General features: G+C 25.7%; 2 protein-coding genes across 3 annotated transcripts in view; one reads left to right on the top strand and one right to left on the bottom strand.

Moving 5' to 3' along the window:
* The first annotated feature begins 307 nt into the window (after positions 1 to 307).
* On the top strand, positions 308 to 951 carry LOC132927469 (uncharacterized). Its single transcript, XM_060992011.1, has 2 exons — positions 308 to 727; positions 809 to 951. Exons 1-2 carry the CDS (start codon positions 519 to 521, stop codon positions 927 to 929), a joined length of 330 nt encoding a protein of 109 aa, XP_060847994.1. The 5' UTR covers positions 308 to 518; the 3' UTR covers positions 930 to 951.
* A 262-nt stretch (positions 952 to 1213) lies between these two features.
* LOC132927113 (CD151 antigen) overlaps positions 1214 to 20372 on the bottom strand; it is a 52313-nt gene continuing 33154 nt past the window's right edge. For both annotated transcript variants that reach the window (XM_060991572.1, XM_060991573.1), the window contains 6 exons: positions 9756 to 9842; positions 8746 to 8937; positions 5715 to 5885; positions 5531 to 5626; positions 3503 to 3637; positions 1214 to 3077 (listed from right to left, as the gene is read on the bottom strand). In XM_060991572.1, coding sequence (XP_060847555.1) covers positions 3030 to 3077; positions 3503 to 3637; positions 5531 to 5626; positions 5715 to 5885; positions 8746 to 8937; positions 9756 to 9842 — 729 coding nt within the window. In that variant the 3' untranslated portion in view covers positions 1214 to 3029. The remainder of the gene's footprint in view (positions 3078 to 3502; positions 3638 to 5530; positions 5627 to 5714; positions 5886 to 8745; positions 8938 to 9755; positions 9843 to 20372) is intronic.

Genomic DNA, 20372 nt, shown 5'->3' with positions numbered 1-20372 from the left:
TAAATACAATTTTGGATTTCAATAATAGCTTAATCTTAATTGCAAAATGATAAAGTATATTAGTATATATAATATTATATCCAAGTATATTATACTATAAGATTTACGGTAGATATCATAATATTAAACTATCATATATAAAATTACGGTAGATAAAATATTTACGGTAGATAGCATATTGGACGAGTACCCTTACCTTTAATGTAGTAACTGATTAAAGTACAAAGAAAAAAAAAATTGAATTTAAAATGTAGAAAGGATATTTATTATAAATTGTCATTACTATTTAATTGTATTTCAGATATTTCCAATATTTATCTATTCATGGTGATCATGTGCAATATGACTTAAAATTGGCTGGTATTGAAGCTAATCGTTGTCAAGATTTAATGAATCAAGCTGATTATCATGTGAAACGAGCACGTTAGAAGGACATCGAAGAACGTGAAATTCGTCAAAAACGAGAAAAAGAACTGGAATTACTCATAGTCAAACAAAATGAAGACAAAGCAAATGAAATGCAATTCGAAGAAGGAAAAAATAATGAAATTTTAAAAAAACGCCAAGAATATTTAGAGAAAACAAAAAATGCAATTATGATGTTTCATACAGCTATAGAAAGTCCTAAACTTAAAAGAAAACCTCGTATGAAAAAGAGTTCAGCTCATGGTGGAAGTTTTTCTTCTTCTGAGGAAGAAAATAAATGTCCTAAAAAATCAAAAAAAAGGTAATATATGTTTCTAGGTTTTTATCTATCACTTACATTATAAGATAATTTATCAACTTTTTAATATTTATCTTAATGTAGTGGGCAATCTGATAATAGTACAAAGAAAAAAAAAGTAAATATAAAATGCAGAAAAGAAATATGTGCTTCAACTCGATCTACTTCTACTAATGTACCAGTATTAAAAAAAAAAGTTTGGTAAGTTTTAAATTTAAATTTGTGAACAATAATAATTTCCATTATATAATAACCATCTCATATTTGATATTTGAGCTTTAGCCAAATCTATTTCTACTACATAAATAAAAACAAAAAATATACATACGAGTATATAATATTACTTTACAGTAGTCAGATATCTGTTAATATTAATATTTCCTAATTATTTGATTTTGTCAAGAGGGTCATATTATATAACATTGCTGTCAATACGAATAACAATTAAAAAATGAAACGTGTTTTGTATGTTTTATATATATAAATAAATAAATATATATATATAATTTATTTCAAATTAACGTTATAAATTATAATACTAATAAATAATTTACAAATTACAATAATGAATAACAACATTATTTTAGATAGGTACCTTCGTACTTAGATACGGAAATACTAAATATAGTGTAATGATAATTGATATTATATTGATGATTACAAACTGTTGTGTATTATATTAAGTATTTACCTACCGATAAATTACATAGAGTTTTGTTCTACAAGGTTGTTAAAAATATTTAAATTACACAAAAATATTGACCGAATAAAACACCATCAAATGGGCATTTATATTTACAAATACACGCATATAGTTTAAGACTATATACATCTTTCAGCGTCTGTCTATAATATAATAATTTATATAATTTATTATAGGTATATTAACAATTACTAAAATTAAAAACAATAGGTACGAAATTGTATTTGTATATAATATAATTAATAAAAACATTTTCAAAAATATTATGAGTATATACGTCAAATGCAAGTTATATTATTAAAATTGAATATCATAGTACATATTTTGCAAAAGAATAATTCCAGAAATATATTACTTAAAACGAAAATAAACCTATAATAAAATAATAATTAATATAACGTGATTATAATTGATAGATACCCACGATTTAATGTTAACAGACAAGGCGTGGCAATTGAAAAATATAAAATATTTATTTCTGTACATAGGGTACATCATATAAATTGTTAATTTAGAAGAAAAATAATTAATGACTGTAATTGATAAGGTTAAAACCTTATGAAATGTCTAAGTCTATGCGAATGAGGAAATTATCTATAATGACTGAAATACGTAAAAGAAGTAAAATTTAGTGACTACTGATTAGTAAAATTTGTAATTTTATAAAAAATAAGAATTTCAAAAACATATGTTCCTATTGTGTGGTTTAGACGTTGTAAGTGTAGATATGCATGATTGATATCGCTTATATGTGTTTTACGTGAATCTAGGAAAGTAATTTGTTTTTGTACTTGACAATTTGTCTTACAAGCATATTTTATTCTAAGACAGCTTACAAGTATAGCTTGGCGTGTTTTTCCTTTTTAGTTATCACTGTCAAATGTTAGGTATAGTATTATCATTCTCCAATGATAATTTAATTTTAACATAACACACGGTTATTCATAAGTCATAACCGAGGAAGTTAAATCACAATATTACATTACGATAATTATTATAGTGTATTAGTGTGTGGCTTAAGCTTTTAACTTTTATTAAATAAAGTACCTAAAAAGGTTTTTTTAAATTATTTTTATTAACTATTAATAATTAATTATTATGAAGTAAAAAGGTTTATTTCTTAATTAAACGTTTTTTTAAGCATTTGTGTATATTTTTTTTTATCAGAATTTTAAACGCTTAAAAAACGCCCAGGGCGCAAAAAAAAAGTTCTACGCAAGTGTATTATATAATAAATATATATAAACCATTTGCGTTATCTACCCATTGTTTTTTTTTAGTTGTTAATATAAATTAATTAACTAAATAGTACCTATATAATATTATGTACCTAATTATCTATATTTTATACAAATCAAATTGTTGTTGAAATCTTTTCATTTTGTCACCAACGCACATGCAATGGTATTATAAGTATATGGTGTATAATAATATATATTATATATTATACTGTTGACTGATAGTCGACGACGGTGATTTGATTCTTATGGCAAACGTTGTGAAAATAATTTATATGACCTTTTCCCCTATTTAAATGACTATTTCAAAATGGTTTTCCAAGACGATGACCTCTTTGTTTATCTGTAAATGTCAGTTATAACTCTACACGATCATCATGAACAGCGCACACGAAAATGCTAATCCAAATAACTGAAACAAAAATAGAAATATGTCGCAGTAATTACTCGTGTGTCTTATAAAGGAATAGAAGACAGTACTCGTATAGTAGTATCATCATTATTTTTAAGTATATGCATTTTTTTCTGAGTTTAAGAAAAAAAATTGTAGTTCATAACTAATTTTAATGATTTAATTTTAAACATTGAAACTACATTAAATGTATGATAAATTGTCAATTGATTCATCTGTTGAAACTTTTAAGTGATTATTATGTATTTTATTAGTAGATATCAAACAAAAAGGTGTCTAGTTTGCTACACATTCCCCCGTATGGCGTGTTTATTGCAATAATAAAAATTGTATATATTGCATAGTTACTTTGTATATATATATTATACTATATTATTTATGTACCTAATAGATGTAAAATATTAAAATATTAAATAGGTACGTACTAGAAATAATGACACAGCTATACCAACGGTTCCAACAGTGGTCGCGTGGTCTTTCATGAAAGCAGTGGTCACGTTCAAGCAGCCAGTATTGTATATCTGTAAGCTCGCTTGGAAACTCAGATTGCATGGTTGTTTCTGTTAACAATAAATCATGATTATGTCACTAATGGTGTATAATTATGACGGGAAAAGTCATATTGAGCCAACGCCAAATGGGGTACATTTTGAATGTCCCCTCGACCACTTGAAGGACAAACTTAATTTTTAAATAAACCACCGTTTAGTAGTTTAGTTGACCATCAATAATTAAATAATTGAATAATATAATAATTGTTAAGAAATAAGTTAGTATAATTCCAATGTATAATGAGTTAGTAACGGAATTTCCATAAACAAACAGCAACACTGAGATAATTAATACTAAATTTTTTTTTAATAACTAATATTTTTATTATTGTAATTAAAGTTGCATCAAAAATTTGCTTATATATTATACAAAACTAAACCTAACCTATACCATAGGTATACCTACATAATTTCACATGTGTAAATCAAGTTTATTAATTATTAATAATGACTAATGAGCAGGGTTCGGTACTTATAGAATTTGCATATCCATCATACGAGTAGATCTAGTAAAAGATGCAGACTGATATACAAATACGTTTTATAGTACGTTTTAAGGTTAGTTATTCAAATATAAAATTTTATTTTGGCATATTTTTAATTTTTTTGTTTTATTGAAGCATATTCTACGGTTTTTAACAATTTATGAACAATAAAATTGTTCGAAATGTATTAAAATGTTGAACGATTAATTACAAAAATTTGTTTTGAGCATAGTAATTCTATTTATGTATCTATCACGTTATTGTGCAACATTAACGTGATCTATAAATACTTAACAAAAGCAATTTGAAATGATCAAAAACAATGTATAGTATTTTGAGTTGGATAATCCTAATAAGAGAGCTTTCCTGTTTGAAAACGTTCGAAAATATTTAATAGTTCAATGCTACCACAAAGATAAAAATTTTGTTAACAACAACAAATTTTTAATTAATATTTACCTATATTATAATATATACATATATATTTTTTCAAAACATTCAAAAATTAATTTTTAAGAAACATATATTATGATTTATAAATTTATAATAATAATAAAATGTCCAATAATAATAACAAATTATTTTTTTATATTATCTAATAAATCCTGTTAATTACTTTTTAAATGCTTTTTTAATTTTTAGTGTATATTTTTAAGTTTATTGAGTCATATATATAAGCGCATATTTTAGTGTTTTTTAGTGCTATAAGTCCCAAAAGCTGCTAATGAGTATACATTAAACTTAGGTACACATCATAACACATAAGGTGTAAACAATTTTTAAAAAATGGTTTTTTAAACACAATTTTCGATTTAGTTGCTGTAATTATTCACACATTGAATGCAGCATTATTATATTATTTTTGGATTTACATAAGTATTATTAGATATACTTTTTAGCTTATAAGCGCAGAATTGTATAACTTCTTATAGAAACTAACCCTGCTAACGGCTAATTCCATAGATTTTCTATTCAATTGCTACGTATACCTATACGTATACTATATAGGGTCTAATATAGCTGTGAGCGTTTTTCAAATTGTGGATCGAAGTAAATTTTAGGTATATCGTGAGGATTTTTTTAATTATATAGCTTTTAAGATTAACTAGAATCTCTCTTATAAGTGGTAAATAGTGATTCTTTGGCTGATGGGTGTGTAGCGTTTTAAAATTTTGTAGCAATCTTAAATACGAAGTAGAATTTTAAATTTTAATAGAGGGTTACGTAACACGTTCAGATTGAACTGAAAGCATTTTAAAATTTATCTGCAATTTTGAAAGCTCTACACCAATATTATTTACATTATATTGCTTACATTATTTTTTTAAATATTAAATATAGTAATATAATAAATAGTAATTGTATACACATTTACATGATATACAGTATTATAAACTATATAATATGTAAGGCTTACCTTTCCGTTGATCTCTTGACAACAGCTACTTGGAATGATTCCGCCGATCCTGTGCTGTCTCCAGTCATCGTAGCCCGTAACGCCACAACAGTGTAGCTGAAACGAGAAAAAGTGTATAAATGACGTTTTATACAAAAACAGTTTTTATGAAAACGTTTCCGGTATTTTTCCGGTCTCGACTTACTCCTTCCTGGAGGTCGTCCCACGCTCTAGTTATGGCCCGGTCATCGCCGTAAAACCTTATGGTCCTGAGCATCTCTTGCTGCATAGTCGTCTGCACTCTTTGTCGGAACATGTAACATAATATTCCTCCGACGAGCATCACAATGAATATAATGAACAGAATTATGAAATACTATAGGAAAATACAACGGAAATCGTAATTGCAATATATAATATATAGGCAATTGTAAAGAATATGATAGGTATACAACTTTTATTTATAATTGCACATTTGCACTGACATTTAATTAAACGATATTCACACACTTGGGGACCATAGTAGTATTCTATAAATAGAGAAGAGCTTAACTTTCTAATACTGTTTCTAGCTCTCTGCAAGAATTTATATCAAGTCCTCGAAAAAATAGTTGATTTTCGTGGAGGGAGGGAGTAAGAGAAAAAAATTAAAGTATGTTTTAAAATACTTCATGAGGAAAAACAAAAACTAACAGAAAATCAGAGTATTTATGCAACAAATTACAAATAACAATTTTTTATGTTTAAAAATATTTTTGTTAGTAAGTAAAAAAATTAAAATGTTTATACAAGGTTCCTTATAGCTATAAGTTATTTTTATTATTGGTAAAAAATATCAATAACACAAAATTACAATTTTTTTTTTGTAAGAGTGTTTTTAGTTCAAATTTTTACAAAATACGTACGCCAAAATAACAAAAGATTTTAAATTATTTTGTGTATACAAATTTATAATATTGGTTATTTTAACACCTAAAACTTCATTGTTTTACTAAATTATTAATATAAAATTCTTGTATTATTTTTTTTTACTTAGATTTTAAATTAAATAGCCATTAAGTAAACATTAATTTGTATGAGTGTTTAAGGTAAAATGTTGATGATATTGCGAATTCTAACAATTTATCCTTAATTTGCATTCCACTATTGCTTAATTTATTATTGTCTTTACACAATGACATTTTCAAAACATAATTTTGAGTTATTTAGAGGCGTATGCAATTTTGGAAGTATTAGTTTTTTCAATAATATTTATTTTATATTTAGTTAAAAAGTGTGAAAATTTAAATCAAGATTCCCCAAAAGTTGTTCTTATAGAAATTAAAAAATATCAAATATATGTAAGCACAATTTTTTTATAAGATAAGTATAAAATTGAAAGTCCAAATTTATAAATTGCATTTGTAAATTATATTCTTGTTAAAAATGTATATAATTACTTAAGCTTGAAAATTTAATACAAGATTCCTCATAAGTTTTTCTTATAGAAATCTAATTAAAAAAAAAATAATAATTTTTTATGGTCATTCCAAGTTGAAATTTTTAAAATATTGAATATTTAACGAAAAATTATAATTTTAGTTATTTGTTAAGTAATTGTTAGTTGTTATAAGAGTACAAAAAATATTTCATAAAATATTATTTATTGGGACTTGAAACTTTTCACAAAATCTATTTACGTATATACTATACATATATAATGTATATTGTATTAATCGCTAAATAAGTAAAATACGATCATTTTCTTGTTTTAAACTAATCAATGATTGAAACAAATTAAACTCCAAAAACATGATGACTGGTTTTTGTTCATACCTAGTAAAAAACTTCCTAATATTCAAGTATTTATTATGATTTTATTTATTCTGTGGTACCTAATGGCTAAGGCTACCTTTAACGACTTTAACTATCATACCGTCAAATAAATGAAATATAGTACAACGATAATATACTATATGACGCTATAATATTATTTATCTTTTACTTATTAAAAAAACTTATATTATTATTATTATTATATTATTTACACGCCCACACTAATATTTAATATAAATTGAATACTATTTTGCGTTCGTTCGTAGTTATTCAAATTTATATCGAAACTGTTGTCGCAACGCACGTAGTCGTACATTATTTAAAAAATGTAAAACAAAATATTATTACGATTATTATTTTACAAATAAATTACTTATTATTGGATACTAATGAGTAATGACTTATTAAAGACTCAATAGATCATAACTCATACTTATGGTTATTATCATTTTTATTTTTATGTATCTTAACATAAGTAGGTATATTGTTTTTTTATTTGAAGGTCGAAATTGGTAAATGTATTAAAATAATAAATTATATGACTTTCAGACACTTAAATTTCGCCCAAAAGCCATTACTTATATTACTAATACGTAGGTATTTATAAATTACAATCTTTAAATAGGTACACCGTAACCAGTAAACATTTTTAGGTATTAAGTAGGAAATAAGATCCATAGTATTATTAAGAGGATATCATACCCGCATGTGTTGTCTCCGTCTTAAAAACGTAAAACATTGCAAATTTGCGTTCAGCAGAATCAATTTTATGCTGTTAGCTTTAATATTAAAGCTAATTCACCTATTATCAAACTTAAAGGTAATAATATTATCTAGGGCATCTAACAGGTTTATATTGATATCTTAATTTTTAAGTGAGTTATAGTTATGTAAAATATTAAAACTTTAAAATGCTCGTAACTCGCTTAAAAATTAAAATATCAATAAAAGCCTATACGATGCCCTAGATGATATTATTACCTTAAAGTTTGATAATAGGTAAATTGACTTTAATATTAAAGCTAACAGCATAAAATTGAATCTGCTGAACGCAAATTTGCTATGTCTTACGTTTGTAAGACAGAGACAACACATACGGGTATGACGTCCTCTTAATAATTTAATACTGTGTTAATATCTATGTAAATCGTAGTTATATGCGTAGATATGTGATATACCAGCAATTCACTTATGTACACATTAAACGGGAATATTTTTTTGAATCGAGGTTTTTAATTTGTTTAACTAATCAATGGTCATATAGTTATGGTGGGGGATACGGGCTACGGGGTAATGACTAATGATACCGCTTTATAACTGACCACCCAATACAATTAATAACATTTTGTACAATAACTTATTTTTTTGGAAACAAAAAGTTGTGTTTGTCTTAATTAGATATATGTGAATGCTTTGCATACCGTTAGTAGCATGCACTTGACTTCTTTGACAGCACCAGCACATCCCAAGAATGACAGAAGTGACAATAGAATACCCGCTACGATTAATATGTATACTGCTCCTGTGAACAAATTGGTTCCCAAAAGCTCTTTGATGAACGATTTATCGTACAGCGTATACACTGATATGGCCACCAATACGATTCCACCAATCTGCAAACAAATTAAATTTTAATTTTAATGTGCTCTAAATTTTTTATTTTATAAATTTATTTTAATGGTTTTCTAATTTATCGAGGTTGGAAATGTATTGTATTTGGTATTTATATATATAAATAACGATTTCATTCCTTTGATAAGCATAACATTTCAGATTTGAATAGAATTAATTATTTTCATTCAGTTTTGGTGTAATTTGATTTCTCAGTAAAATTTAATTAAATTAAATTAATTTGTTTTTTTTTAATAGCGCTGTTATAGTTTAGTTAACATAATATAGCGGTAAAATGATAAAATGTATGCTTATTTGTTGAAGTATAATGTGTAGATATTGTTATTTGTCAAATAGAATAAACTACTCCACAAGAATTTACTGTTTAATAATAATTATGCACAAAAAATGAGTAGGTATAGTATATGTATAGTATATTAATATATAGTTACACGGTAATTAGGTTACTATCAAATCTAACATAATACAATATCGTGGGTCTCAAATTTTAAACTTAAACTTATTCTAGTCCAATTGGAAATTATTGTCCAAGTAACATAAGAACATCTGAACATGGTAATCGGAAATTTTAACAATTAAAATCTTTGCTTAAAAGTTTGTAACAATTACTAATTACAAACATTGTCTTATTTTTGATATTTAAAATTTCTGTCGAAAACATGTTACATTTAATTTTGGATATACATATTATATTGTATAGTGTACCTAAAATATTACTAAATGTCAGGAAATATCAAATTTAGTTTTTTTTTAATAATTATTCTAATTTTTTAAGCAAAATGAATAATGTATAACTTACGAATATGACAAAATTTGATAAAAACATGCTGTACTTGACGATGGTTCCACACCATTCATCTTTGGAACCGAACCCCATTTTGGATTCCTGTTGAATTTCAATAAACATAAAATTATTATGCAATTATTAATAATTGTTATTGATGCAATCTATAAACTTATATATTATATACACTATATAATATACATACACATATATATATATATATGTATAAATATTTACATGATATATCACTAAGGTAAAAATAAGTACATATAAATAGGTGTAATAAATTAACGAATATCTATGTATATAGTTTTAATATTTTTTTTTTATTCTTAGATTCATACAACATAAAAAGTTTTATTGTGTACTCATCATAATTAATAATAATTTATCTATAATTTTAATTAGCTCATTTAATTCAATTTTAAATAAGATAAAGTTAATAAATTTCGATCGAATAATGTAAAATGTTAGAATACAATTAATGATAGTTGTCAGTTTGTCACTATAATTGTAACAATATTCTGCATAGAATGTCTGCTGTATGTTGTTATAATGTATATCCGCAATTACAACACCTACTTGCATTACCATAGCCAGCCGAGGATGCGAAACTGCTCCCCACCCATCACCCCTAAAAAAAACCTGAATAACTTAATTCTATTCTATAGGTAAGTCTATGTTCAGTGATAAATTAATCACACAACCTGCTATATTTAAGCCATCATTATAAATATAAATCATTAATATTTTTAATAATTTGGTAAAAATTACATAACTGTTCCCGAATAACGATTTTACGCTAGGAGGTAAATTACCTTGCCAACCTAAGGTAAAAATCTTTAGTTAAATTTTTTTTCGCTGTTTAGGTTCATATCCATAATTTACAAATTAAAACTAAACTTAATTAATTTAAATTTATTAATTTCTCATACTTTTTAAAACATTAACATTTAAATTATTTTTAAAAATATCGATGTTTAATATTATACAACTGATGATGATCTTAAAAAGAGGCAGGTTTAATGCTAAATATAATAACGAGGTTTGATTATATTAATGTATTAAATCATTGTTTAAAGTTAAATCATACTCAAACTATCGGTTAATTATTTATCGGAGGTAATTTGTTAAAAGGTCAAATATCTGATATGAGAGGAAATTTAAGTAAATTATAGTTTTGAAATCGAAAGACAATTCGAATTACGTTAATTATTGAAAAAAAAAATGCAGAAGGAAATTTAAGGGTTAACCCTAAAGCAATTTGAGTATATCTGTAATATCTATATACTTATAAAACGATAAAAATAATCTTTTTTGATGATTCATTGTTTTAAGTAATATTAATATAATGTATTTAATAAATTACGCATGTACCTGCAGACTGCAATCGACTAAATACATAATTTGTGAAATTCCAAGGTTAGTCGGATTGGTTGTTTATTTTATTTTCCAGCGAACAAAGTTTGAAAAAATGAAAAAAACGATCTTCGGCAACAATATAACGTTCAGGGACAATTCTCAAGAAAGCGGCGTTAGCTATTAATTATAATATTATACAGTTCGTGCCGCACCGCGAATCGACGACTGCAATGACGAATTGACGACGACGACAATCTTCCGCGTCACACGTTTTAACGAGAAAAAAATAACTAGACCGTTTTCATGGCCCCCTCGAGGTCTTTAAATTTATCAAAATAACAAGTAATAATATTACTACCATTCTGAATTGGTGGACAGTCGCGCTTTAATATTTTAATGGGGCTAGCCTATAAAACAGAGGCTTTGTAGACTTTTACCAAGATACAATCGTGCACTAAAATTTTGCATCGATATTTACGTCAACTGTCCACTATTTACTGTTCGTATTTATAAGCCGGAAGTATAGCACAACATTCCAAGTGTATGTATATATTAGTGATGGGTCGAACTGTTCGAATCTCGAACCGAACCGAACCGAACCCTTGATGTTCGGTTCGGTTCGAAATTCGAACTCGGCACGAAAAAAATTCGAACCGAACTATCAAACATCTTTTACTGTTCGAAAATCGAACTTGAAAATATTTGTCGAACCTGACTTACTGACCACGATAGTTCAGAGACCAAATATTTGTACAATTCTTCAAAATTTATTTAAAAAAAATAAAAATTGATAATCATTTTTTAGAAATAATTAGACTATTGGCGATAGAAAGTTATAAACTGTAACAGGCACCTTATGTATCATTTATAATAATAATGATAAAAAATATTGAGTTCGAGTTCGAGTTCGACTTAAAATGATTCTAGGTTCGTTTCGGTTCGGTTCGGTAGAAAATATGAAGGTTCGGTTCGGTTCGAGTTCGAAAAAATAATTTAAAGTTCGGTTCAAGTTCGGTTCGATTTAAAAAATCAGAGTTCGACCCATCACTAGTATATATATAGAATCGGGAGTATATAGAGGATAGAAGAAGGGGTCAAGTGATTAAAGTATCCCCTTAGATACTATATTTCAAAGTTCAAACTTTCAAAGATAATAGTTTTTCGTTTATTAGTAAGTTCGATCAAAATATATTAAAATAAAATGTAATATTATATTATTAACTATAACCTCTAAATTGTACCTATAATATTCCTGCGTATTATATTTTGTATAGTTAATCACTTTTAAAATTACCAGTATTTAATTAATATATTGATATAATAATATGACTTTAAGGTGTATATTCCCATCTTCCCTCTTTTAAAAATTATATCCACACTTCTGTAAATAGTATAATAAATTATAGCCACTAGGAATCCAATCTTATGAAGTACTAATAATCTTATTAGGTATATTATTATTAGTACCGTATGATTATTAGGTAACAATGACAGACAAATCCGCATGCGGTATGTGTTCATAATTATTTAAAGGTACCACCAAGTTAATTGTTTTTTTTTATGGGTCGTCTCGTAAAATTAAGAAAAAAAATTAATTTAATTTTACGTACTATAGATACGTTTATTATGCTTTTTCAGCGATTAAAAAAAAATTGATATCAACTACAAACTATAAGTATTATAGTGTACTAAATTCTATAATAAACTAACTCTAGTTAGCATGTCAGCGAATATAATATTATAAATATGAGTACATTTACATTTTTTGTAAATAGAACCCCATATTCTGTAATTTGAATGTTATAAATATATGAAATATTTATTTTGTACGTGTATTTACAAATGACTGTTCTTATAATTTAGGTACATATAGATTTAATATATTATGGAGTGTATTTAGGTATATTGCCTACATAAACTATATAAGATTAAGATTGTCTAATAGTTAGTAAGTCAAAATTAAGATAAGACAGTGATGGATTTTCAACATTTTTTTTTTGGAGGGTCCTGAAAAATTATATGTAATATATATTATAAGCTTCTGGGGGTCTAGATTTGCGAGGACCCCCCTCCCCATAAATCCGCCACTGAGATAAGATGATGTAATTATATAAAGATAGATTAACTTTAGGAACAGTACGTATTACATACAGGTTGATTTTTTCATCGAACAACACTATTATTTCAAAATCTATAAACGTTTTTGAAAATATTTGTTTTTTACGTTATTGTTATTCGAAAAAAAAATGATATTGTTTAATTTATGTTTCATCGTTAATTGTTTAAGTTTTTATTTTTTTGAATGATAGCATACATTTTTAATTTCAAATGTTGAAGCGGATTTTGAAATAATGGGTGTAAAAAAAGTTTGAATAACGAAAATATCCAAATTTTATCAAGAGCCGTTTTGAGAACATTAATGTCGCGAAATTTGGGCTAAAACTCAATTAATTTACACTTAACAGCTTACATTATAGATAATAATCCAAAAACTAATTATAGGTTCTATTTTACAATTCATTTAGTCAAGTTCAAGTCTACTGTCTGTCTAATATAGTGTACTTATATATTATATAAGAATTGTATTATTCTGTATTCAAATATGTATAATTGTGAATCATTATTTGTAAACATTTACAAAACAAAATGATACATACATATCTATATATGTGTGTGTGTTTTTATAATTTATGTAAAACAATATTATTAATAACAATTCACAAATTCAGGAGTAGGTACGAAGATATATGGTAATTAATATACGATACTAATTATTTTACACGTGCGCACACTGTGTATGCAAATAGTAATTAGTACTTAGGTACGTTTAAATTGTTGCAATTAACTTTAATTATTATTATTTAACATTTATTCGCATGGCATATAAACATAATTATTATTGTATTATTTCACTAATACATTAATAATCGTACAAACTCTGTCACTCGCTATATTATCAATGAACCGATTTGCAATTTGACGTTTCCAGTAAAGTTACAACTTATACAATATCTACAATCTACATATAATAGTCGTTATAACGTCTCACTACTTTTCATTTTTCCGTATGTTTAAAATCATCAGCTTGACTAAATTTCGAGTTCAAAACCACCAATGTATGCACCACTGAGGCATAAATCACGTGCTTTATAGTTTATGCATCCTTTACACTTTAAATATCGAAAGTAAAATAAATTATACAGAGGATCATAAACCATAATTATATTATTAATTGTACAAAATAAACACATCACTCCCTATTCGATAACTCTAAATTTTCTTAGGCAAGGCGCATATCTTAACATTAACAAAGACAAAAATATCGTTTTTGCTATATATTAAAATACATTTTAATATATTACACTACGTACAAATACCTTATTCGTATTCAACAGTAAGACGGTTATTATCCAACAATAACAAGCGAATTTATTATAATAAATCGTGTGTTGAAATTAGCTAATAAGTATAACATAGATCCATTTGTTAATAGCTTATATGAATTTAAAAGTAATATGTTAGCAGTTAAATCGTTAAATGATTTATTGTATATTTATATTATATTATGGTATGATATGATTGTAATTGGACTTAACAGTCGGTAAAAAAATGTATAAAATAATGTGTATTCAAGAGGAGAATTGAATAAGTATATTATTTGAAGTAAAATCAATTAAATTAAATTCGTTTACGCTTGTCGAAAATACGCTAATAAAAGTCATGCGCGTTTGCAATCGCCTTTCGAATCCTTGAAATTAGCAAAAATCCTCGTTCGTTTATGTCGTACAGCATTTTCATTGCCACGTTCACTTTTATTGCATTGTGGGTAGATGTATTGTTTATACTTGAACAACGATGCTTGGCGAACACATTAATAAAGTATATAAAATTATATTGTGTTGATCGCCTAATATTAATAGTATACTATACTAATTATTTATATATTATAATATACATAGTACATACCCATTACATATATTACTTTATTATGGAAAATATAACGATTATAAAAATTGTGTGGTATTTCAAAGGTTAAGTTAGGTGTGGATATTAGTTGAGAATGTCCACGATGAACTTGAATTTTTTGTTTTCAGTTTTTTCACATTTTCACATAGGCACTTTTTCGGCAAGCAAATTTTATACTCGACGAATTATCGGGATTTTAAAAATATACCAGTTGCCCTCGACCAAATGTACCAGTTGCCCCCAACTGAATGTACCAGTTGCCCTCACGTGTTAATATATACACGATTACAATATATAGCCCGTAAAATAGGGGAGGTAAATATACAAACAATAAATAAAATTATTTATAAAAATAATGTAAAATAGTATAAAATGAAAGACAAAAATTCATATGCTTGGAATTATGTATACCTCTGCCTAATATTGTATTTTGTAATAATTCCTAACAAAATAATATGAATACAATAGTCAATCACTATATATACACTCGCGTAATATTTTCCATCGTGTTAACAACGTCAGTGTTTTCCGTCTACTAAAATGTACCTATATAAGACGTAGGTATACATCGTATCATATAATAATTTCTAAAAACCATAAAAATACTAATAAAGATAGGTATAATAAATGACAATAACTAGCGTATTCCGATAAAGCCTAATAATAATTGTCGTTACTCGTTATCCACGCGATAAATCGACTACCTATCCACTTAAACGCGTCTAAATTTATACGCGTTTTGGTAAAATCCTCGCTTTGCACCAAGTAGTAGGCTAAGATTATTAATACAATTTTCATTTTATCCATATTATTTGTATACTAAATTATATTTATTATTTATTACAAAATACAACATCATATTTATATATAATTGTAAATATCAAAATTTGATTCTATCATTTTATACTATTTTACATTATTTTTATAAATAATTTTATTTATTGTTTGTATATTTACCTCCCCTATTTTACGGGCTATATATTGTAATTATGAATATATTTACATATGAAGGCAACTGGTATACGCCCGAATTATCAATGACGAAAACGAAACACTTGTTTGTGACGATGCATGAAAATTGCAACAGTAATTATATTAGGTAACTATAGGTATATTGACGAAAAAATAAGGTATATTATGAAAAATGTTTTATAGACTAATAATAAATAAAGTTCTCGTGATATTGAACTTTTTTTATATTTTAATTCTTATATTATTTAAAAATAAAAAAAATTTACATTTTAAATTCACATCACGTAATTTAATACGATAATATTTTTTATGTCACAAAACAAAATAATAGTACTTATAGGTATGTACATTTTTACTGCATAATATATTATGATATTTTTGTTATTACAAATTTTGTTATTTATTATTACTTATTATTACTAAAAAACAGTTTGCAATATATTGCATATTACCAACTTAAATAGATTGACAAGCGTACTTATAACATTTCGTTCACACAGTTAAATATATAATAAATTATTAATTAAAATGCTTTATTTTGCGTAGTTTTTACTAGATTATCTGATATATTATTTAGTTAAATAAAGAGTTATAAAATATAGGTATCAAATTATTCAGACGAAATTAATTTGATTATAATTACTAATTTTGTTCAAAATAAATTCAGCAATTAATTATTAAAAATCTAAAAAGTCTATTATGCATTATAGAACTTCGAAATATGAATATAACAATAGTTGTTACTGCAGTTGTTTTTAATATGAGGGAATTGAGTATTTACATATAATCAAGCTTAAAAGCAAGTGCATCATGTATTTTTTTCGATGTTTTAATTTAAAAACGAGAAATAAGTTTAATATAAAAATACTCATATTGTGTTGTTTTAAAATATTTTACTTATTAAAAAAATAAAAATATAATCGATGTAAAAATAGTAAATATTCTTGCGTCATTGTGTTTGATAATAGGTCGATTCACTGTACAACTATAACAATATACAAAGTTGAAATCTCTGGAAATAAATTTGCGTTAATTGGTTAATTTTATAGTCTGAGATTATTACATGAGTCTGTCTGCCTCTGTCTGATCAACGCTCTTAACGCACACGTACGTCACCCCGTCCCCATTTGTATTTTTAAAATTTGTTTATACTAATAATAAATACTAAATTTTAGTATGTAATTTGTATGAATTTACAAGTACACGACGACTTTTAAAATTTATACAGATCATGGTAATGGTAATTACTAATTACTAGTTATGTGTATACTTAAAAAATGTCATCACCTCAACCACAACGCCGAAAAAGTTGCAGTATATTATCTAATGCATGTTTTTTTTAGTTCATCGCGCATGCAGTGTTTACAATAATGCCTATATAAATATTAAACGGGGTCAATAATGTTAAAAAAAGTTTTTTTTATTTACTGTTAGTGCCATGGTTATTACAATTTTTTTTTTGAAACTTGAAACATAAATTTTAAAATTATTGTCGCTTACGTTTTTATTTTGTTATAAGGCCTATCCAAGTTATTCAAATCATGTATAAATTAACTGTTTATCTATATATTTCAAAAGTTGAATTTTCAAACATATTCAATATTCATACGCATGTAATCAGTTTAAAAGCTCAGGAGGTGGATATTATATAATTATACTATAGCTTCACTATTTTGTACACAATATGTTCGGCTACATAGGTCTTAAATTGTCTGTATGGACGTAATTTTGACAATGTATATAATAATGTAGGTATAGTTTGTTGATGTATCACCAGTAATAACCCAATATGACGTACATATAGGTTACTACATAGATACTCAATATATGTGTTGTGATGACCTATTTAAATTATATTTTGTTTGGACAGATTTGGAAACATTTCGAATATTTTTGAGCTATTTATAGGTATAAGAAAATTATAAGACCCCTCATAAGTTGTTCAATTAAAAAATATAGAAAATATAATTTCGACAAAATTCATAAAAGCTAGTAAATTATTTTGTAGTTAGAAATTCATAAACATTTTTTTTTTTTTTTTTAATTAAGATTTAAAAGTTTAATACAAGGCGTTTTTGTTCGTTTTTCAATCTAAAATAAGTGAAAAAAAATTCTACCGAAATGTCAAGTACATTTTTTATGAGTATCTCAAATTCAAATAGTTACGACATTCAATATTCAACCATAAAATAATTATTTCTTTTCACACTTTTTAATATTTTATTGCATTTAAAAAATAAAAATATAACAATAGATAAGTACTTAACATTTTCACTAAATGTTTATATTATCATTTTCATTAGGTATAACATTTTCAATTTTTTTTTAATTATTTTGATTTATTTATATTCATGAGAAATTTTCATTTTTTCTTTTCTTTTTTTTATAAATGCCGATTTTAAATTATTTGTTGCGTAGAAATGTTTGAAAATTTAATATAAGATCTCATAAAAGATATTTTTATATTAGTGTACTATATAAAAATATTAAAAATACATAGGCACAGTTTTTTTTTTTTATTAAATGGTAAATTTATTTATGTAATATTACTATTATTATTACTGCACTTGATAACTGACTACGCTTCGTGCCTTTGATATAATATACAAGTAATAACAATTCCTGACCACTGATCAGTGATAGGTAAGGGAAGAAGTTCAAATCGTTTTTCTGTAAACGAAAAGCAATTATTAATAGCTCTAAATTTTTATTTTATACTCAGGTGACGTTTGATTAGAACTAGTTTATAAGCAGCTTTTCTAAGTATTCCCTATACAATCCCTATGTAAAAGTACGTATACGCGAATTACACCCATAGTCAATATAGGGTTTTGCGGTTTGCCGGATATCGCTCACAATCTGAAGGTAGTGTAAGTGTACTGACTGTATATGAATCACTCGCTCTAACTCGCCTACACTTCAAGTTTAATATCGTGACCTATAATGAGTGTATTATATGGGCGTAAAAATGTGTAATATAAAAGCCGAACGACCGCACGAGACGAGGGAGTCCTTGGGATATGGTGCCCGTCTCTATAAAAGTAATAACTATTGTCGTCGCTGCGGCTCGAAAAACCGAATCAGACGAAAAAAATATATATAAAAACGTCATAAAATTTCATATTGCTGCCGGGCAGAAACAATCAAATCTCGGTTCACCGATTCGGCAGGCCACCACCAGGGTCATGTGTATTGTATTTTTAACGCAAGCGAATACAAGTTAAAGTATTTTACGTTGCGTTTCCGGAGGAGGTTTTTAACTTTTTAAAGTAAGTACCCACAATAAATACGTTCATACTACACGCATTAATGAAACTATAATCGTTCTCCGACGCGTGTCCGTGTATTTATAATTGCTTCGTCGACAATGACGATGCATTTATAAGAAAACATAATATTAATATATAGGTATTAATGTATTATTATATAAGTACATATAGGAGACTACTGAGTAACTACAGTGTGCAGTGGTATAATTTGTACGGTATAAATGTGTACATGTCTATTTCGTATTTTTTAAATTTCATTTAAATATTTTGAAAATACCATTGTGTTAAGCACAATTAGGCACGAATTTAGATTTAAGTTTAGGAGAGGAGGCTACAAATTGTTTTAAGCAAAGCCGCGGGGAGCTATGCCTCCCATGGCCCAACACTGCTTTGTTTAAATTATTTAAAAAAACCAAACATATTTTCAACATATAATTTACTAAACGATTAATACAAATAATAATAGTAGAGAACCTACCTATAATAATTATAGCAACACTAATATTATAAAAATAGTATATACCGACGTATACCGCCTTTGTCCAGTTGACGGTTTTATACGAAACACCTTATTATTACTATTATTTAAATATACAAAATCTCAATGATAATTTATATCCTGTAAAATATCAGCATCGTAACATAGGCGTACACATTTTTTTTATGAACGATTTTTAGTAATAATTAAGACAATGGATTTTTTATGCATTAAAAATAGAAAATCTCTAAAAATGCATTATAAATCCGAAAAAAATGTTTTAAAACCCTCATAAATGCGTTAAAATACAGTAAAAACTATACTCTGTAAGTATAATTTAAAATATTATTTATCAAGTAAATATAAAACGTGTAAAATATTTAAAAGATGAAGATCAAGAAAATTAAAATAATTTCGAAAATTGAAGACTAGTAGATATTATTAAAAATATTCAAAAATGATCTATTGAATAAAAAATTCCAAAAATTCCATTAAATAATTAAAAATTAAATTTTCATTAAAATTTAAATATAAAAAGAAAAGTTTTTACGATTTACAAACTACAAATTAGTTGGCTATAATTTT

This window comes from Rhopalosiphum padi, chromosome 3 (genome assembly GCF_020882245.1).
Source record: "Rhopalosiphum padi isolate XX-2018 chromosome 3, ASM2088224v1, whole genome shotgun sequence".
In the NCBI taxonomy this organism is placed as follows: Eukaryota; Metazoa; Arthropoda; class Insecta; order Hemiptera; family Aphididae; genus Rhopalosiphum; species Rhopalosiphum padi.
Note: the sequence above shows the minus strand (reverse complement) of the source record. Positions and strands in the feature narration are given on the sequence as shown.

Excerpts from the sequence above, each read along its gene's own strand:
- LOC132927469 (XM_060992011.1), top strand. The coding sequence starts at position 519 with ATGCAATTCGAAGAAGGAAAAAATAATGAAATTTTAAAAAAACGCCAA. Across the intron at positions 728-808 it reads CCTAAAAAATCAAAAAAAAG|TGGGCAATCTGATAATAGTA; the intron begins GTAATATATGTT and ends ATCTTAATGTAG.